Genomic DNA, 23,052 nt, shown 5'->3' on the forward strand with positions numbered 1-23,052 from the left:
GCCAGCTCTCTTAAATAGTAAAAAACCCAGCATCCAAGCTGTACAGTTGGACCAATTTATGAGCTCTAGTCTTCTGAACTACAAATAGTGCATCATGGACAGAGATTTCTAATGCTCTTATTGTCTCCAATGTTGCTGCTATGAACAGTTTAAAGTTTCCCCACCCCTGCAATGCTACAAAGAATGAACTGCAAGACTACAGAGGAAATTGGCTTCTTCTGAAGCTGTAATGCAGGCGTGATGTTTACAGTATCCGTCTTCTAAGACGCTAATGCAGAAAGACTCACAGAATTGCTTCTTACCACTGCTAATACCAGATATCAGAGGCATTCTGGCCCAAACAATGACAGAAGCACAACGGTCCCTCCACAAAATCAGGATAAAAGAAATCCTGAACTAAGACTAAAGGAGGGGAAGTGCTAAGGCAATTAAACCCTGAAGTAGAGGAGTTTGCAGCCCCAGTGAAAGAAGAAAGGGGGAGAGATCTAATAGGAGCAGAGCACAAGTATACGCCATCTCTTAAAAAGAAGAAGAAGAAATGGGGAATTTTCTTTTCAAAGAGATGTGAGATGGATCAGAGATCAAGAATCCACCTACCACTTCCTTAGCAAGCTGCAAAATGGTAGGAGAAAATCAGAGGACTGTCCACAGAGGGAAATACACAAGCACACAGTGAGAGCAGGCACAAGGAGCAGGGACACCAACAGCACTGCCCCTGGCACAGCACCCCCCTCCTACTGCACCAATGGCATTATACACAAGAAACACTTTTCTTACTCCAAGGAGGAAACTACTGAAACTGTGTCTGCAAAATGCAAGTGCATTAAAAAGAGAAAAAAACATAACTGCGCTTTTTAATGCATATAATAACATGTCTTAAAAAATTACATTGGTGTTATATTGTTCATACTTCACTACAAGATGATGGTATTGAAGCACATTTCATCTATAGACATTAGCTGATAAGTTTTCTACAACAAGTCCAACTAAAAGCTTGTCTGATACCATAACAGCCTCTGCTATGGGTAACTTCATTGCTTCAGCAATGTCTGTATCCACTGGTACTCAACTGAATAGAACCAGTCAGAATCCAGAAGCAAAAGGTGTTTTCTGCAGTGGTACATGATTATGTAATTTATGTAATTAATAATCAAGTTAAAACCAGAAAAAAAAGAACTTCTCTCTTAGGAACCTGCACCTTTGTTTAGTCATGTACCCTGAAGGGAACAAATGAAGTCTGCCAGCCTGCACAAAGCACACACATTGTTTTGCAAATACTGTCTGAAAAGTGAGGAATTCTTCCCATCTGGCATGAAATACATCTTTTCTCCCCACACACATACCTGAAACAAAATTAGCAAGGAAATCACTTACAAACCTAAAATTGACCTTCAGCAAGCTTAGCACATTTCACGTCAAACTTCTCATAAATTAGATCAGCTTCCCTCCCAGATGACCATATCTGAAGTTTGGTTAGAAGCTTTTGCAAAACAAAAAAGGAAACAGAAAACAAGGAAATACGAAGAAGCACAGTTGCAGTAAATCTTCAGTATTTAGGCAACTACACACCAAACATCTCAAAATGTCTCAAGTAGAAAATATTGGTTTAGATTTTGCTACTGATTCATTTTTAGCACTAAAGTTATTGTAGGAGAAATAAAAGAGAAACAAGCATAATGGTTCAGACATCTGTTTAAAATATGCAGGAAGTGATGCTAGCTCTTTGTGGAACAGTATAGAGAAAAAACAATGATAAGCACAGACAAAAGCAGCATCCTCTTCAGCTATGCCTCCAAGCCTGGTACTTCTCATTAACCAGGTAACTGCTTTTCTTTTGACTGCAGTTCCTTCACAGCCACCTGAAGAGCCATATCAGCAGGGCTGCTACAGACCACTCTTGTAAATACATCTAAATAGATCATTAGGAAAAAGTAAATCACTTAAAGGCTTTTAAGTAGCATGAGCCCATCACTCATATAATTAAGGCACTCTAGAAAATTATCCTGCTGGTGAAACCAGAAGTGGTGATTCTGAGGCAGCAGGAGGGGAGGTAGACAAAGCAGTTAAAATTTGAGACTCCTTAGGAGAGATTCTCAGGCTTCATGAATTCAGATATTATGTACAAATAAGCTTGACAACACTTATTATGGATAACATAGCACACAGGCACATAACTCAAGGCTGCATCATAACTTACAAAGAAGAAAAGAAGCTTTAATTCTCGTATCTTCCACCTATAGGTGCATGATTGCACAAATACAGGATGCTTCTGTTTTTCATTTGTTTGTCCTTGTTTCCACAACTGTATATCTGCTTTCACACATTCTAGCTTTCCTTCGTACCCCTCTCTACTCTCTCACACTATCACTATCACATCTTTTACTTCTTTCTCCATCATGATTCTCTCTTCCAAAGTTCAGCCTCCTCCTCTTTTTCTCTCCAATCCTGCAGCCAGCATCTTCCTTTGCCTTATTTCTCTTAGACTCCAACTACACATCCACCCCCTTGGCTCCTGTGTTCTGGTTTTCCAATTACACTTCTGCCAAGTTTGTGATATTCTTATCTCCCTCCATAGGTTCAGTGTTTCTTCCTCTCTGAAACTACAATTCTCTCCATAAATACCTTTCCACTAAAACACTGTTTGCTGGGCACCTGACTGTGCAATCTCCTCAGACAGCAAACTAATCAGATGCATCACGAATATATGCAGGAGCAGCATACACCACAGAGATTGCATTGCTTAGTACATTGAAGCCTAACTCTTATCAAAACAAGACCCTTTAAAAAAAAATAAAAACCATAATCAGCTCACTGTTGTCACATAGAACACTGCTTAACCTTCTGGAAATAATTGCTACTGTTACCTAAGAGAGCATTGACAGAAACATAAATGATATCATCTTGATATGGAAATTCCCATGGAGGAAAACCATGAGATTCAAAAGAACACCTTAAAATGGAAAATGAATAAATAAGTTTAAGCACAGAGAGGAAGACAGAAGTGCAGAGGAGTTTCCCCTTGGTAAAAGTTAAGCATCTGGGCCCTCTTATCTTTCTTTGAGGTTTACGTTGGTGTTTGCTCGCTGATGCTTTAACAAGTCCACTTGATCAGCATGAGATACAGACATGCTAAACCAGTGATCCAACTGCAAAGTGAGGACAGGTAAACTCATAAAACATCATAATGTTATGCTTAACAACTTGCTTCTGTTTTATTGTGACTGTTGAAATGATCTCGCATTACAGTTTGCAGTATAGAAACAGCACAGATGTTTTTAAAAAGCATAGCTATGAATAAGTCATCTCAGCAGTTTTGTTTGTTTCACTCAAGAATGGCACTGATCCACTGTCAATATTAACCTAGTTCATTTACCCAACAAGACTTTATACTTGCTTAAAAAAAGATATCAAAGACGATCTTTTATCACTAACCATCCATACCAAAACCTTTGTGACCTGAAGTCTGCTCATTGCGTTTTCCATAACACACTTTTTCCACCCATCCAAACAAAGCTGATGCTGACACACTGCAGAAGTCAGCAGAGCTGAGCCCTCTGGTCCAGAGCTCAGCTGTCTCAGCTTCAGCATCTGAACAGATCCAGGGAACAACTGCTATAGCTTCTTCCCCAGATGCAGTTCTTTATTTTGTATAATTCTCTTCAACTGCCCTTTACTTTTATGAAATATTAAAGCTATGGAGCTAGAAGTCTGTGTTAGTGTCCCATAACTTTCCTTAAAAATAACAGGGCAGACAACTCCCACACATCCTCATTTCTATACATGAAGGAAACAGTTTGAAGATCCTTTTCACAATAAGCAATAGTGAGTGCTCTACTTAAAAATACCAAAGTCAGTATCAGATATTGTGAAAAATATTTCTAGTTTCAACAACGCTTATCATATCATGACCACCACAGATCAGTACATCTATAAATGTCATTTATTCTTTCAACAACACATTTCAATAACGTCTTCTTACTTAAATGCTTTGTTGAAGAAGCTCAAAGAAAGCATATTTATATGCTCTCCTGAGTAGAAATTTGTTAGGTTCAGTGCAAGTCAGTTCTCATTACAGGTAGTGGTAATTTATTATTATAGAAAATGAATTTTGCAAGGCAGAAAAACCCTTACTTTGACCTAAAGATTACAGAAACACTACTCCTCAGATGTAACACACAGTGACTCCTAGACTGTATCCCAAGCTACAGCACTTACATGGCAAACGCTCTTGCCATTTGAAAACTACCATCTTAGGCTTTTCAATAGATCAAGTAAAAGGCTCTGTAGAGACGGAGACTTGAAAATGATTGACCTGTGTTAGCAGCACATCTCAAACCTGAAACAGACATGGAAAAAACTGTCTGATACTGCGAAAAAAATATTGATGTTCTCAGTTTCATTTGCTTTGCTTTTTCACACATCTTTGCATTCTGCTGCTGTGGGAGTTCACATGCATGCAGATGGCCTTGCTTAGCCAACCAACAAATCAGAAATAAAATCTATTCTCTCCAATTTTGTAAGAAATCCAGGTAATTTTTGCTAGCCCCTGTACTTCTGCAAAATGCAGATATTCAAGTTTCCAGTAACTCTACAAACATCTACACTATAGTTAAAAAAAAAAAAAAGGTAATCTAAAAAATTAAAAAATAGTGTAAATCACTTCAGTCTTGCTGAATAATTCTCAAATACGAAAACAAATCAATTTTACTTCACATTTTAAAATCACACTGTTAAACTGGTTATACTAAATGGTCTTCCTAAATACTTCCTAGTAAGTCAGCCAATCACATAAACAAAACCTGGGTTTTTTAGAAAGCACTGTAGAAGGTCACAAAATGAAAGATTTTTATTCTGCTGTTCTGCCATAATTTCAGCACTCACAGAATGAAGCAGGAAAAATATATTAAAACAACATCAAACTTACCCCTCTGAAATTCCAGCCTTTAGTAGAAGGAAACAAGGAAAAATTGTTCTGTTGCTGTTGTTTTGGCCTGCAGGATGAAACAAGGAAAAGCATTTACCCATTACATTCTTAGCTGTCATGTTTTCTACATCAAAAATGGAGTGACAACAGAGGAGAAAAAAAAACACAGAATTCAGCTACTAAGACACCTTAGATTTCCTTGGCTGTACTCCTGACAGGCTTCTCTCTTCAGTTCAGACAAACATTTCAATTTAGATGGAGAGCTAAGGGACATGGCAGCCTTACAAGCCTTCAGAGACGCACCGACTTGATGTCTGGCAAGAACTTTGCATCACTCTGATTTCCAACAGGCAGGGACAGCCCTGACCCTGTGTGCTGCTGAAGCTGCAGTTGTGCCAGGTGACGCAGGCTGTGCACAGCTCTGCTAGGTGGCCACCAAAGGGCCCCAACGGTGAGGCTTTGCCAAGCACCATGCAAAGCAAGCTAGCCATAGCCATGTGTGATGCGAACAACTAGAGGAGCTGACTTCAGGTTTTACTCATTCAAAAATGTCTTCCCACCCTATAATTATCACCGTACAATTATTTCTGAAAAGTAACCATAATATTATCCACTTCACTCCTAATGAGCGCTTTTCACTCATTAAGATCCCGAAGTCAGATGTTAAATGATTTTGCTAAGGTAGGCAAACATTGCTGAGACTTTACACATGAAGTCAGATCAAAGCTTGGCTGACCTGCTGAAGCTGACCAGACCAACGCACAGTTTGGTGGCAAGGCTCAAGTGCCGAGCACACTGCAGCTCAAACCATGCAATTATTTAAATTACAGGAATACGGGCACCTGGTTAAAAAACAACAAATTAAATGGCTGCCTGTCAAACCTTCTCTCCATCCAACAATAGCAGGACAGATGTTTCTGCACTTCAAGCACTAGACTAACACGAAAGATCTGGGAGCGACTTCTGCTCTTCACAGTTCCTGAGGGACTTCAACACCCTGTGCCCCAAGTCCTGCAGTGTCAGGACAGCAGTAATCACCCCTGTCTTAGTTTTCTGTCTCCTCTATTCGGATGTGAAATATTTGGTGTAAAATACTGCATGTATGGACATTTTCATATTACGCATGATACGTCATAGAGCTGAGGTCACAGTAGACATTTTTAGATGTTAACACAATGCAAATAACGTGATATATTATAATCACAACAACTGAAATGGAACTCTAGCCATGGCGTTAATATTCTCAGGTTTCACTCTAGTAGCCAGCCAGCCATAAACAACACCAATATTTCAAGCACACTGCAGCATATATTGCAGATTTACAATGACTGTCCAACTAAGAAGTTCTCCTACATCTTTCCAACTTAAAATATTAAGAAATTCAGTTTCTAACCCAAGATCCTCAGTGGAACTCTAACTGCATTATGAGAAGAAAAGAATGGGATCAGCAACAAGAAGTTACATAGATTATAGATCATTCTAACAGTGTCTCGCATCCATTCTGTTCAGCAGCATGCACAAATGATCTCAGACTAGAACCAGACTCCAATTTTCCAAGAAGCATTGTGTGATTTTTATAGATTTCTTTCTCTTTAAAGCTATTTAAAGCTATATCATTATTTAAAAGCTCTTTAAGGCTATATCATTATTAAAGAGTCCTAAATGCCAAACAGTTTTAAGAAAAAGTGTGCTTAGCTAGGAAAATGCACCTATCACTGCAGGTCCTCCAAGACTTACTGGCCTGATACTTATAGGATGTATCAAAATTCACTGCTATCTGCTTTTTCATTCTAGATATACAGCCCTCTCCTAAACAGAAGAAATCAGACTTAAGAGATAGACTCATTTACCACTGAATAGGCCACCTTAAATCATTTCTTAAAAACTTTCACTTATATACATGTGACCAGTCTGTTACTTCCCTACTTTCTATTCCATCCAAAATTCACTCAAAAATATGATCCCTGTAAATGATACAAAGAAAGCACTTGCAAATAAAAAGAAAGCAATAAAATTAGTTTTGTACTTGTGAGAGCCTTTAATCAGGCTGCGAATCATTATGGAGGTTGACAGAAACCTTTCAAAATGCAGGATGGCAGAAGATGCTCCCTTGGGCCCCAGCACCAGCCCAGGAAAACTTCACGGGGGTATTCAAAGTCTAAGCGTGGGCAGAAAAGTGAAAACATCAACCGTAATTTCCTGTCACAACTATTTCATATAGCCTACCTTAAAACTACAGAAGTGCCTCTTCGTCTTACTGAAAGACTGTTCTAGAAGTTTCACCCCTCCCATGGCTAGAAACCACCTCAGCTAATTGCAATCATGTGTCACAGCCAGCGTCCTGAGCCAGCGCTTTTCAGTTGAACACACCCCTAAATCAAAGTCAGGTAAAGCACAACTTCTGGTTCCCAAATATACCTCAAGTAATAAAGTAGAGTTCTAGCAAAACCAAGACCTCATGTGCAGCTCTCAGTTCGGTCCTTCACTGTCTATCACAATCAGCGAGAACTACACTGGAAAACAACTGGACAATTGCAGACTTTGTAAAATATTCCCTTTTCCTACACTGCACTACTTTGAGGAATGTTCTGTTTACTGGATGGATAACTCTTCACTGAATTGCAATAGTGTATAAGCTAATTAAAAAAACACTCTATTGTCTTACAGAAAGCCTACTGAGTTACTACTTGATATTTTAAATACAAAGACAAAGCTACTGCAAGAATTCTATTTTTGGATAACCATTAAACTTTATGTGTTGTTAATAAGAATGCTGCATCATTAAGTGTATTGAAGGCCCTATGCTGACTCCTATGTCTGCTAGTTTCCTAGGATTCTGCTGTGCAAGGATTTCAAGGATAACTTGAAATCTTACTGGACGAAGTATTTATGGCTGCTGAATCTTTTGACACTGGTACTGATCTGTAAGCCACGGCTCTGTCTTTAACCAAAATGCTTCTAACAACTGTTTTGTAGTTTCTGGTGTGCAAAAGGCTGGAGAGAAACATGCAGTAAACACAGAGACTGTAGGGACACAAAAGTCAATTTCTATAGTTTAGGAGGCTAATTATAATCAATCAAAATGTTGTTTTCTTTCCTGAAACAAAGTATATACTAGAGAAGTTTGGATACAATAGAAACAAGACACTGCCATAACTTCTGATAAAGTATTAAACAAGGTTAAGGATGTCCCTTAGTGTTCAGTAGGGAGCACTGTCTTAAAAATAAAGATGCATTTCCATCAAGACCAAAGTAAATCTTATTTGGCTTACAAAAGGTTTATGTTGTTCCATGTCCTGTTTGCAGAAAAAAAAACTGAAATTCAGATTAATCCAGCATCATCAGAAATGCTTGTCTGGAAATGAAACCTTGATCTTTCTTTAAATGGTTTTGCAAAAACTGATTGCTATATTTGTTTGTTTAGTAATTATATACCTAGCAATTCTGCCTTGGAACTTAAAGTAAAGTAAAACTTCAATTCTTTTCTTCTCACCTATGACCATCAGCAGTAACATTCACACAGCAGATCAGCACCGAAGCTGAGTATGAACCACAACTACTCCTGCCACACAAAACTCAGGACAGAACCCAGTCACATACGCCAAACATTTGTTGACAATGGTTAGAAAAGTATTAAGTCATTAACTGCTTTTGTCCTTAAGATACGCAGGATTTGCTGTGTATCTTTAGGTTCCCATGCACAGATACTACAAATAGACACAACATAAATATCAGTTGGACAAAGGTACTTTTACTGAAAGCTGCAGAAACCTCATGAGCGTGGCTCCCAGAATAATCACTGTGTGTTGTGCACAACCTGTGCTGTGCTGGAGGTTAGTAACATCACTGCAATAAGTACTAAGTATAAAGGAATCTAAAGACTAAAAATATCCACTCAGTGTTGTAAAGTTATTACATTACTGAAGAAAAAAAAATTAAACAGCATTATCTATCTTGAGTCACAATGAGATAAAATGAAGGATTTATGTTAGTTTACATTACTTGTAACTTGCATCTTCGTCTGATCCTGCAGTCTCTGTGCACACACAGCACTGACTACCACAGTTTTTAGATACAACTATCCAAGTATGTGTTTATAATACTCAGCTGCTTGGAGATAAAAGTGCATTTCACAAATCCAAATGAATACTCAGCTAAAAAAAGGAAGCTCAAAACACTTCGAGAAAAACTGTGCTAAGCAGAAATTCTTCTCAAACTGCAAAAATAAAGGTTATTACAACACCTGTGAATATTTTACCAAAACGCAGTTAAATGACAAATGGTACCTAATGTTCAGAACCACTCTTTGTACTATCATTAGCTCAACCTACAGAAAGAACTGAACAATACACTGATTACAGAAGCATATTTATTTTAACATACTGGGGTATATTTGTGATAATGAGTTGTAAAAGATTCGCAAGCAGTTCATCTGATGAAGCCCAAGAGTTGCAAGATCGCTTCTTGCTCTGAACAACAGCTTTGATTCTCTCAGATATTTTAAGTTACACTTAACATTAAACTCAAATACCTTTGGCATCGATTTTAAAAGCAAAGAAAAAAAAAAACATGGTTTCATCTTCTTAATAAAAAGATTATGTAAGATTTATTTTGTTCTCTGAAAGGAAAAAAAACAAATTTAATACAGCAGAATTTGACTGACTAGCATTTTAAATTCCTATGGAGATTTTACATGGTACACTCTTCTTCCTGAAGGCAACGTCTCACAATGACTGGGTTAATGTTCAATTTATCAAGGATTGATTCTGCAGACATGAGCAATTTGAGCTTCCATACAGCCAACTGCCAGATAACTGGAAACAACTATCCCCTTAGATAAGCAAGATTGGACAGTTACTATCTTCAGAGAAACAAAAATATCCACTAAGGAAAAAAGCAGATGAAGGATTTTCAGTAGCAGTGTTGACTTTCTGAATGCTGACATAATCCTCTGCTCCTACTATCATGAGCTGAGTCTCATTAGCATTAAGAAAGAAAAACAGCCTCAGTGAATCTGGGTATACACTGAAAGATGAAAGCCTGCATCACCGAAGCAGGTACCAGTGAGCTGTCCCACACCTACTCTTTTTCCATGCTTTCTTCAGAATATGTTTGTTTGTACGACGACTCAATGCACAGCACTGCAAAATGTCAAAGAAACTACATAACATCTCTCCATTTCTGCATTTATTTGTATTTCCTGTCAAAATTAAGACTGATATAATAAAGAAGAAAAAAAAAATCAAATGACAAAGTTAGATATTTTGATCTAAAAATCAGATTACTAATGATCTAATATTTCAGCTTCTAAAGAAGCACATCCTTGATGTCAAGCTGCTAACATCATTCATTCATTCATTTTTTACTGAAGGTTAATGCAATAAATTACATTTGAGATACATCACTACAGAATCATCCCCTTGACATACATGAACTCTACTCACAGCTGAAACAGAAGCAGGCCCTGGCTACCAGCCAGCAGAAGGACACAGGTGTTTTGGCTGTTCCACACGGTATAGCTGCGTTAATGCCAGGGACAAGAAGGGCACCCTGTCTTGTATTTCTTTAAGAAAAATATCACTGTTTCATGAATATTGTAAAATGTAAGATTAGAAAGACTACTCACTGGCTGGCTTTGAATGAGCAGCCTAAATTATTCCTGTAGTATTTCAATAATAGCTGGAAAAAGAAATGTCAATAACACATATAATAATTTCTAGACGTTACACCATCCCACTGCTGTATCACAGATACATGCTGAGCCCTTGACAAAGTGAACAACTCATTAAAAAGAAATGTTTGCTCATCTCCACCCAGCCGTGTAGATAAGATCCTCCAGTCCATGGGAAAAAAAATCTCAAGTGGTAATGCCTGAATGGCCCCCATCGTGAGAATGCCAGAAAAATCAACCCTCCAGGCACAAACTCACAACGTTCATGTTCAAGGAAATAGAAGTCTATTCCATCTTGTTTTCAAAACAGAAGAAAGTTCTCATCAGGAACCAGATGTTGCGAAATCCCCTTAATTCAGCAAGATTGGGCACTTACTGGTTAGATAGAAACAAAAATATTTGCCATGAGAAAGCAGACAAAGAATTCTCAGCGGTTTGTAAACAGCATTCTCCCTGTTAGTCTACACAGAAGCTACTAACAGCCTCCAAATGATCATCCAAGTGCTATCACATCACGTTCTTGATAACAAACAAGAATGGAAAACCCTAATTGTTTGGATTCCTACCATCTGGCTCTCTTTCTGAAGGTAAACATGAACTCCTGCAAAGCTGTGGCTCACTAACATGCAGTTATAGTGATCAGAAGAATGAAAACAGAGGGCACTGCTACTGAAAACAACATTTGGATGCAAGGCAATCCAATACTAGACTGTAGAACCCTACTTGCTTCTGCTCTCATTAGCACCTTTGTTTTCTGCACTGTAGCTTGAATTTCAACTAAAAATGACCCCAAAAAATCCTTTTTTAGCAAAAATGTCAAATCAAGTTGTTATGCTTTTAAGCCTATAGTCAACTTAGAGGTTTGTCTGTGTTAATTATTAAGTGAAAGGAACTCCTGTCTACCTTCTGAAGAGCACCATGTGATGGCCTGTCTTCGCTCCTGCCTCTCACAGACATGGCATGAAGCCAGTCAGTCAAGGAAGGAAAACTGCTTTTATTAAATGCCATCAATTATTGAGAGCAACTGGCTGCAACTTTCAGATGGTTGTTTTACTGAGAAAGATTATTGTTTCATGAAGAAGTGTTTTAAAACAAGTGACAAGAACCGCTCCGGTAATTTCAATGCAAAGACAGACCTGATTATCTCATCTTGAGACTTTAACACACATCTCACCACTGAAGATAATAAACTAACGTTTCCAAGGGCATGAAACCATGCCCATGATTTAGCTTCAGTGTGCAATAGCCACTCACCAAAACTAGTGCAATTACACCACGAATTTCATGCTGACATGAATTCTGTCTGTTAAGTCACCTAAGTATCTGTACGAGCAAATCTCAGCACCTGGGCTTAGAAAACTTCTTTCTCCTCATATTTAAGAAAATGTTCTTCGCAATTCTTATTCAGCTTCTATTGAATTCTTACATCTTTTAAGCACTCAGCAGAGTCCTTTTTACTACTGAGCAGTTTCCACTGCTTGTTGCAACTCCGTAAATCTTCCTTGTCACCATACATTCTTGGAGCTCCGTGTGCATTTTGTCTTACTCAGTGAAAAACCCTGCACAAAGCCCTAAAATGCTTTCAAGTTAAGAAGTTTATTCCAATCACAAACACTGGATTGGTTCCCCTTTTGTTCAGAATGGAAGTGAAATAAATAAAAACAAGGCAACTATTTGCACAAAGGCCAATTTACATGTACAAGGAGAACTAGATTTAGTAACAACCAGCTTCAACTAATCTTGCATCCTGTGATGTTAAGAAATTCCATTTAATACAAACACTGACAAATTCACTGCTGCAACAAAACAAGTGACGTTTTTGAGGGGATTTATAAATAGACACTGAAGTCATCAAATACTGTTCAGTACCATGTGACCTTTTTGATCTTGATCATCACTGCACAGCAAGGACAGAAAACTAACAAGAGTTTGATCTTCAAGAAATATGTAAACCTATATACATGACAAGTTACAATGGAAGTTGTAACTTTTCGGTATCTAATGTTTCTTTTAACTTGAAATATTTGAAGCCAATGCAAATTTTAAACCCAATGTTTCTAGCATTCTCCATTGTTCTAAGGATGATACTTAAACAACAGACTTCATGTTTACTCTGAAATCACAAACACTTTTCCACTTAGAAGAGCAGGATGACTTCCTACCAATTAAACGAAAAAGAAAGTTTCACTATTTCCATGATTTCTGAAGGGCTATTTAACCTGAGATGCAAAAGCAAAATGTTTCGTTATTATTCACAGTTGGGTTCCTATGGGAACATTTTTTGCATCAGTGTTACTATAGAAACCCTGAAGGCAGTGGAGGAAGACCTGCTCAAACCAAGATTCCATGAAAGCTCCATTCAAAATATCAATTCAGGACAGAAAACGTTCAGTTATGTCTACTTGTACCAGCACAATGAAGTTATTTTCTAGTCTTTAGTATATAAATACAGCAGCTGCAAGGCAGTAATTTCACTCCCACCGCTACCTTATAAGACCATACAGGAAATTTTGATAATCTTGTCAGAAATACATAACCACATAATTCATAATTAACATTAGTATCAGTAATTACACAGAAAGTGATTATCCTTTGTTTTTTCCATGTCAACATATATACATTAAAGTGCATTTTATGAGATGGAAAGATTTAGACCCATTTCTAACTTTTCATTATATGCATACACACATGTACAAATTTATCTATATCTACATCTATATGGACAAATGCACCTATTTTCACCATCCAAATAAATTAAATTCCTACAAAAACAGGAACTAATACGTGAAATGAAAACAGTGGATCAGGCAGGAAATAGAGTTATGCTGCAAAGTAAATCTGTGATTGATTTGTCAATGGAGTACATTTTCTCATCCCTTTCAAGGAAAGGTCGTCTGCTCACATCCGTAAGCAAGGCAGCCTATAACCTTCTTTTTTGATCTTATTAAAGGTAATTGATAACAAATCTTATAATTAACATAAGCATTTAGTAGCTTTCCATCTGCAGTCTCTGACTGAAGTGCAAAGCCTGGGAAGCAAGGTCAAGAATTAACTATTACTTTGGGTGCATTCTCAGGATCTGTTTCAAATTAATTACTGTACATTGTTATAGATAGAAGACCAAGTCAAATGACAGTTTCAAGCCTATGGCTCCAGATTATGGGCTTAAAATGCCTCACAAAATAAATGCAATGAAAGTACTTAAGGGTCAAAAGGCAGCAATGTCTGAAGGCTGCAAGCAAAGAAATCTTGAAAGAAACATCACTTCTACACATGTTCAAAGGAAAATTACTGCCAATACTCAATGTCCAATGCTCTTTTTTCATTACTTTTTAGATTATTTTTGCTGTAGGAAAAAATAGAGAGCCTAAATAATGAATTATTTCAGTATATGATTATCTAGATCACACTGCTATAACCTGTTCTTCAAAAAACATGAGAAAAAAAAACATTTGTGCTATGCGTTTGTGTCATATGTACCAAAACATTCCTACACAAGGTCCAATGAAATTAATTTCTATAAGAAATTTTGAAGGTTTTTCACATTTATGTATGAAATCTTTATGAATAATGTAGCTTACAGCAGTAACTCATATCAGAAAAAAACATGCCAGAGATGAGTATGCCAGAGATTATTTGCCTTCAACGAAAATATTTTTCAGCTATTTTCTCTTGTACATATGAACATGTTATCATCATATATACTAATGCAGTATCTTTTTTTCCCATACTTCATGATTTGTAACAATGTCTCCACCTGAATCATGGGGGGTTTGTTCTGCTCCCCATCCCAATCTTCCAGGTCAGGGGCAGAGTACCCAGGGATAACTGCTCCCCTGCCCAGGGGTATTGGAACTGGATGATCTTTGAGGTTTCCTCCAACCTAAGCCATTCCATGATTCTACAAAATTAAGGTATACTTATCTTTCCTCTCATACACTTGTTGATATCTAATATAACTGAGTTTCAAAGAAATATATATTAATTACAAAGTAGAGATATGTTACTCTATTTCATTTTAAAAACTGAAAAGTTTTTAAATCAAAAGCCTAATGAACAGTCTTGCAATCTGAATATAGGAAGCACCAGAACACGAGGACAATATACTCGCTTCCTAAAGCAGCTGAAGAGTCTTAAACCACAAGGAAAGAAATCAAATAGATGTTAATTTGATCAATGATTATGGTCAGTCTTATTTACAGTTTCCCTTATGGTCAGTGATAACAGAACTACTGCTGGCAGTCATCTGAGTGACAGGAAAATAAGGTAAGTGAATATACTGATTGTTTTGAAATTTATTTTACTGCAAAATATGTTTTTGTAGCTAAACTGTTTTGGATTTTTTCCAACTATTTATGCTTTATCTCTTGATTAATAAGTTTCTGTACAGCAATTTTTCAAATAAAGCAGAAACAGATACAAAAAGATTAACTTCATCCCCGCCTCCAAATGCAGCGGTCCTTTGCATTAAACAGTTGAACGATGCTGCAATACTCCTCAGCAGTGTTATCCGTCTGATATCTCTACATTCAGATCTTCCCATCTTGGCAACTTCAAACCAAAACAGAGTAGGTACAGAGCGATTTGATGAGTCAATGCATTGGGATAAGTGGTGTAGCAATGACATCCTCACAAATCTAAAGCTGTAGCATGTGCTCTTTGCGAAGGACAAATGCTAAGAAACTGCTTTCTCATTCCTAAGAGGGGAAGATGGGAATGAAATCAAGTGAAGTAGCAAGCCTCACTTTATGCATAGCATATGATTTTACGGCCTGAATTGGATCATAAAGAACAGATACAGCTCTGAGCACATGCGATGGCAGTGTCTACCTTTCTGCAAGCAGACACCACATCACACCACATGCACACACCCAGAGAGACGCTGCAAGGGACAGAGCAGATGATAACTGGTTTCCTGTGGAAGCAGGCCCTGTGCTCCATCGCACACCTCTGAGCACACTGTATCTTTTGTTACCTCTGTGAGGCCCTTGCCATGAAAAGGCTGCGGTTTATTTAGAGCAACACACGTACTGTTAGTCTCCTGCCAAGAGAACACAACATGGCAAGAAGGCTCTGGCAGCCTTTCTTGCAGAGACTGTGCTCATTTGTCTCATCTCTATCCATACACAATCACGATAAAACTCGAGTTTATCATTTTTATGCCTTATGTTTTGTAACCTTCTTTTTAAAAGGACAGTAGTAAAGTTGCAAGCAAGACCCAGACAGCACAGTCATGTACCATTTCCTGCGGAAACTATGCATTCTTTAAACCACACCTGTATGCCTTCCTGCAAATCTGATTTTCCTAGGTACTTTGAAAAGCACAGTAACTGGTCTCACATCTTCCAACTCCTACTCCTTCTTATGTCCTACTGAGAAAGATTAATTAAAAAGTGCAATGTTTTTTTTTTTTCTGAGTTTACAAAGTCACAAGACTGTTCTCAAGAGAGAAAAGTTTTAAATTACTAGTAAATGAAAAATATTAAGCATTATACCTAAAACAAAGGAAATGTATTAACACTGTGTCTGATATGGATGAAGGATACATGATACAGAGTAGAACAGTTCAACTGGAAGGAACCCACAAAGATCATCGAGTGCAACTGCCTGATCACCTGAGCTCCAGCTGCAAGGTAAAGCATTCAAAGGTTCAAAGGGCTTTACCCAAATGCCTTGTGAAGATTGCTTGAGAGCCAGTAAGCAAAGAACTTTAAGATGCTCATTCTAAATTTGACTACATTGACTACATGTGAAAACAAAATGTAGAAGAGAAACATTGTACTATTTTCAAATCATCTCTGAATGGAAACCTGATCAATCCTTTCCACTCTTACAGCAGTTTCAAAGTGTGTCAGTCACCGTGTAAAGAACCTGAAATTCTAGATACTTGACTTTCAAATAGAGGTACATTAAATAAGTGAGCTTGCCTTCCTATACAAGTTAACACTGGCAGTAAAGAAAATTAACACGCTTTGTTAAAATTCTCCATTTCACAAATCTTGTAACAAAGCAAGATAATGAGCACCTACAGTGATCACAGTTTAGCTCTGTACTACACGAGCTTTGTTTATCTGATCAATTTCTAAATTGCTATATCAGGCTGAGAAAAAGAGTTAGCAGCTTTCTCAGGGGAAAAACAGCTTGTCATCTCACCAGACTACTGTCCTCATCCGTTCACTTAGCAGTTGCTAAATCCTACACCAACTGTTAACTGATGATGAATGAAATGTTTTCTGGGACTATCAGTACCTTGGCAGAAGATACAGCCACAGACTACACGCTGGGCAAAAAACATTTCTCGGATCACTAAAATAGCTCAAGTTGAAATGGACAAGGAAGTAACACTCAAGACCTTTGATGGAGCTTGATAACACAAATTCACTTCCTTTAAATACAGATGCCAGAGATTTAGAGTCCAAAGCAGGAACTTATAAAGGGAAAATAAAACTGACTACATCATACGGGTGCTGGTCATTAGGGGAAAAAAAAAAAAAAAAAAGTTCAAGAACATTTGAGGACACTGGCCTTCAGAGAGGCAGGGACAGCTTCTCCAGTAGTATGAAGCTGCCACATTCACAGAGGAATACCACAGAGCCATAGAATGGTTGAGTTGGATAGTACCTTACAGCCCACTCCATCCCTGCCCCCTGCCGTGGGCTGGCTGCCCCGGGCCCTGTCTGGCCTGGCCTTGTGCTCCTCCATGGATGGGGCAGCAGTGCCAGCGCCTCACCAGTCTCTCAGTGAAAATTTTCCCCTGGCATCTAACCTAAATCTCCCCTCTTTTAGTTTCAAGCCATTCCTCTTTGTCCTATCAATATGAGAGAACTGTTCTAGTTATGACAAACTTACTCCATTCTGTGAAGTGCATGAAGTGCAGCTCACAGAGTTGTCTTGTTGCAAATAAGCTATTTGGGAGCTGTAAAACAGAAGTAAGATGTAATAGCAGTGCTTTACTCTATATCCTCAGGTTGTCAGGAGAAAATTATGTGTAGCATATACACAGACCAGGACACAGCAAGTCAAAGAGCCCAATCTTACATGCACAGCTTACTCACTATGAGCAAAACTGCACAGAAACAACCTTCAAAGTGGAAATGAAGAATAGCTTGATGCAGGTACCGTAAAAAGTACCATGAAATCAAGTACTGTAATACTATTAAGTCCTCCACACCAACGGATAAATATCAGTACATGAAAGAAGTTTGGCTAAGCCTGAAATGAAACTAAGATATGATTCACTCATTGTCCCCACAGAAGAACAAAGCAACAGACATCTATTCATGTGCTGTTGGTTCACATAGCCCCCTGCTGTGCAAAACAGAAAACTGTAACACAGTCACCTTTCTCTCACTGTGCTCTATGAGCTGCTCACAAATGATCCCGCACAACACCTTCACTGACAAATGAAATCCTCAGTTGTAAATCCCCATACAACAAAATCAATTCAAGTTTCCTGGCAACTCACCTATTCCAGTAAACTGGAAACAAAAAGACCCTGCATGGACAGGTACTACGGAGCCCATCTACTGCAATTCATGAGAGAACCTTCCTTCCAAGTACCCGTCTCCTGGAGACCAGTCATAAGGAATTGGGTTTTTTGCTTTAAAACCAAGCTGCAAACGATGAACACACACCTGCTTAAAAAATCTGCTTAATATAATGAAATATAAATCAGCATGAGAAAAAGTTCGAGATTTATTTCAAATCTGTCTTGAAATGAAATGCAGGAAAATCAATTAATTGTTCTATTACAGAACCCATGATCAGAAAAACACTGGCTTGTGCCAGGTGAGCTGCATTAAACAAAAACAAAACAGAACAAAAAAAAAATAGTTTATATCACATAACATGAAGACTATGATAAATAAATACCCTTTTATCTCTGGATTCGCCACATGATGGCCAACAACTGTTAGATACCTTCATCTCCCACAGGAATTGATCAGGAAGATGATATTACACAGGCACCAGAGCCTGTTAGCTATGGGACTGCTCCAGAAGTAATGCCTGCTATTTTATGAGGAGAGGGAAAAAGGTCTATGTAGGCTCAATTCTGCCTAACAGATCTTTCAACTTCTGTTGTATTAATAAATAATACAATACAAGGTTTCAGATGTGAACGTATCTAATGGAACTGTAAGAAAAAAAAAAAAGTTATAACAGTATATTTAAAGGATTTCTATTTTTAAAAAATGGGGTGTAGTTTATGTTAAATCATCTGGTCACACACAACTTGTATCTCAATCTGTGAAACACAAAACTGTGACACAGTTTTCAAAATAGAGCCATCTTTATCTTACTGTTCAGTGGGGAAGGCAGAAAGAAGAACTGCGAGCACCCACTTGATAATGTAATTCCCCAGGGTAAATGAGAGCCTTAGTGAAACAAAATTTCCTCCACAAAAAAAGTACAGCAGTAATTGAATCTCCTTTTTTAAACATAGCTTCAGAAGCCATGTTTTAAATTGTTACCTATCATCAGCACTCCAGAATTTGAAAGCCTACATCCATACATGGCTGTGTGCACACATCTATGGATACACATCTAAAAAGTATTAGTAGGTATTCTGAAACATTTGCAGATGTTCAATAACTCTCAACATTCTTATTTTATTCATGCATTACTTTTAAGCCTCTGTTCATAACTACATTGATGTGAGCTATCATGGTTAGTCCATGCCTTCTTTTCCACATCAGAAGAAACAAATCTACAGATTTAGCTGGGGCTGTCCTTGTGTAGTTTTAGGGCAATACAATGACTGTTTACAACAGAAAAGCTATGTTCTGAATATAAGAGATTTGCAGATGACCAAAGGTATCCAGTTTGAAAGCAATGTACTCAAATGATCCTCTTACAACACTTATCTCTAGAAATGTTCAGGATCCATAGGAAAATCCAGCCCACTTAACCAACTCATATTCTCCAGCCTTCACTGGAGAATCCCACAAAAAGGAAAGACTGTTAAAGTAACTCTTTTGTTTCTGGTCTTTTGTTTCCTAATACTGCAGCGTTCAGATGTTACCATAGAGACATGGTATGTTTTAGGTGCAGACTTTATCACCAGCTCCCTCTACAGTCAGAGAGCAAACTAAAAATGTATAATCACTCAAAAAAAAAAAAGGTTGCCTTATTAGTGCAAGAGTATTTAACAGATGCTCTACCATATTCCATGTTGAACAAGTATGTGAACTAATAGAGACTGCTTATATGAACAATGAGTGGAGTCTCAGACAAAAGGACAAGAAGCTCTAAGAGAGAAGCAAAGTGACAGAAAACAGATGGTTAGCAGTAGTGGATCACTGGGATTTTCCTTCTACATTTTAAAACACATCACAGATACTGAGTGAGCATTGCACACCCACTCAGAGCCCAGCTGCTTCAAAACAGTTAAGGGAAATTCATACTATTCTACATTTGATATGTAGAAACTCAATAAAACACCAACTTTTGCCTTTACAGATAACTTCTTCACCTTCCTTTAAAGAAATGACAGAAAATCCCCATGTCAAAAAGGCAATATTGGTACAACTCGTAGGATACACAATCACTACAAAAGCCTGGAAAACATCACCTAATTATCAGAGAAATTGTGTGTTTTGAAACACACTGGCAAACCTAGCTGAAGAAAGTGTTAAGTAACTGCTCACAGTGAGTAAAGGTCCACAGAGGGCTAATTATTCCTGAAGTATTAATAGCACTTAATTGAGATGGGGCAGATTAGCAGCAGAGAGAAGAAAAGAAGCCAAGAACCATCAACTTCATATGTGTCTGATGAGGTCTTCCATGAGTACCACCACTGCCATCTGTTTCATATCACATCCTGCAACCCCACAACAGAGCCAGGAAAACGTTGCCTCGTTCCTCCATTAGCTCAGCTGCAATGTAACAAACAGCACAGACAGACTGCGTCCACCTGAGTGAGATCTTTAAAAACGAGCGTTTTTCCTACAACATGCATAGCATGGGCATCAGATATGGTGACATGCTAAAGCACACAGTGATGGGTTTAGGGGATGGTCTTGTGGAATACTGGTAATGGAAAACCTACCATCTCAGTTATCTATTCTGTTACAACATGTAATTCTTTCTATATATATTCAAACATTTTTAGTTTATGGTACAAGTATCACATCATGGTTATAATTTAGCCATAATTAGATGCATTAAGACGACCTAAAAACATTACAACTATCATTGCTGTGGATTTGCTGTTAAAACAAGTTATTTTTAACGTTAATGAAATGTAATGAAGGAGAGGGGAAAAAATCTTTTTTTCTCTACTTTACCAACCACATCTCACATATTGCAAAGGCAAATTCTCATTATTTCTGCAATTTTTGTAGTTTTTCAGATGGTATTAGAGAAGGAAAAGAAAACGTAGCAAGTGTATCTGAGTGGCATGAGCTTTGATAGCTGCAAAAGAAAAATCAAGCTGATGGCAAATTTCACATTTTGGTATAAACTATGCTGATTAATTTATACTCACATGACTGCACTGAAGGTGTTCTCACCTGCTACAGCAGCAACTTCAGATTGCAAGTGACCAAAACCTTGTTAAGGGATGCTGAGGCCTCCTTTTACAATGTTTATCACTTATTTGCACTGGTGATCCAAGTCTCGTCACCATGCTTGTGTGTTATTTATCACCTGTCAGCACACATTCTTCTCTTCCAGAGAGGAAAAAAGAAAAACCTCATAACATGCCAAAATGAGACGCCCGGGTCCTTTACTTAAAACCATACGGACTCAGCTTCTCAGTTAAGGGATTACTGTACCAACCAAAAGAGTGACTAATATTGAAAGCCCAAAGTGACTCTCATATTATTAAACACTTTTTTTCTAGATTTTACTGATATGCCCCATCTGTAAGGCATGAATGGGTTGATCATTCTTTTTTAGTCCTTCCTTAAATCTAAGTAATCAAAATTATAGCTTTGCAACATTCTTCAGCTCTAAAAACCAGCCATATTTCAATCTCCTGATGCACTGTTTGTGAACATTCCATTTACTTGTATGTCAGAGTGTAAAAGCTATGTCATTAGTCCACTCACTAATATGCATTTATAAACAAAATACCACCGAGGGCAGCCCAAAGATGGCATTACCTTTTACTTGACATTGAATTGGAATTAGCACAGGATTTCAGAAATGTTTGTTCTAGCATTCCCAAAGCTAGCAGCAATATAAAGAAGAATGACATAGCAATAAAAATATAACACAATCATAATTGAGCATGTAGCAAATGTTTCAAGAGATGTAATAGACACAATTCAAAGCATGACCTAGAAACAAAAGAAGCACACACACATAATGCAAATGGTAGTTTTCTTAGAAATCTGGTGATCAGCATTCACCAAAAAAGAACAAATAAAGCCTCTGCAAAGAAAAAAATCACTAAGTACTACCTACAAACAACAGTCTTAGCTGTATCTCAGTGAAAATGCAGCTCTGCTTGTCTTTTTTCTAGTCTTAGAATAAATCTGGGGAGTTAGACACAGGACACAATAGCACAAACCACAATCTGACGAGTTCCCAGCACAGAGAGCTACTTGTCTGGTAGAGAAAACAGCCTTTCTCATCACTTTCAGATCAAGCCTGCCATCTTGTGGGATTCAGATTCCAGCCAGCAAACAAGCTTAACCTAGAGACTGCAGTCAAAATTTTTTTAATCTCATCCACGATGAGGAAATAAAACCCATAGTAAATTTTTTTGTTGTGTTGTTGTTTGTTAAGACATGATGCCTGAGCATATGTTTAAGTTTGCATTTGTCTCTGGGAAATATTTTGTTCCATTACAAAGCCCATTTCATGTCTGCATGAGACTTCAGTCAGCAGCTGGCAACTACTGTTCCCATAACCATTTCAGCATTTCTCATTTCTTAACATTTCTGCGTGTGCTGTAGAAGCTGACATGACTCATACTCTCAGTGCTCTCTCAGATAAAGATTCAATTCCTTCAAGTGACTGGCTCTCAAGCAGCAAGTCCCAGTGCAAATCATTCCTTATAACAGTTTTCAATTCTACTACTCCTTTTTTGAGAAGAAAAAGACATTAAATAAACCAGAGAAGTTCAGTTAGAAAGCAGTAATCTAAAAAAAATTACTAAAACCAATAAAATGTGCTGGAAAATATTGGTCTGCTTTATTAAAATAGTCTGGCATCATTGTTAGATTTTGTTAACTATCCTGAATACTCTTAGATTTTCCACAAAGAGTATTCCCTGACTATGCAATGAGATATTACTAGATATTAGCTAATTCAGAGCCTCTCAAAATAAGATCAGCTTTAACTACATAAAGCGTTAATCTGCAATTTGTGAGACTTCCTTTTTGAAAACACTGTAACGTTGTATTCTCTGAATGTGTATGTGCCTCTTGTAATCATTACCATCTGCAGCCGAACTGCACTTGACTAGAGCCATTTTAATTCAGTTCTTCAGGATGACTCATTTTTACTG

General features: G+C 37.7%; 1 protein-coding gene across 2 annotated transcripts in view; it reads right to left on the reverse strand.

The window, feature by feature from the left end:
* Positions 1-23,052, reverse strand: part of ARHGEF3 (Rho guanine nucleotide exchange factor 3) — a 114,733-nt gene that overhangs the window by 71,675 nt on the left and 20,006 nt on the right. For both annotated transcript variants that reach the window (XM_031608205.2, XM_090148207.1), the window contains one exon: positions 4,925-4,991. In XM_031608205.2, the coding sequence (XP_031464065.2) occupies positions 4,925-4,991 (67 nt within the window). The remainder of the gene's footprint in view (positions 1-4,924; positions 4,992-23,052) is intronic.

The sequence above is a fragment of the Phasianus colchicus genome, chromosome 11, assembly GCF_987193195.1.
Source record: "Phasianus colchicus chromosome 11, bPhaCol1.hap1.1, whole genome shotgun sequence".
Taxonomy (NCBI): Eukaryota; Metazoa; Chordata; class Aves; order Galliformes; family Phasianidae; genus Phasianus; species Phasianus colchicus.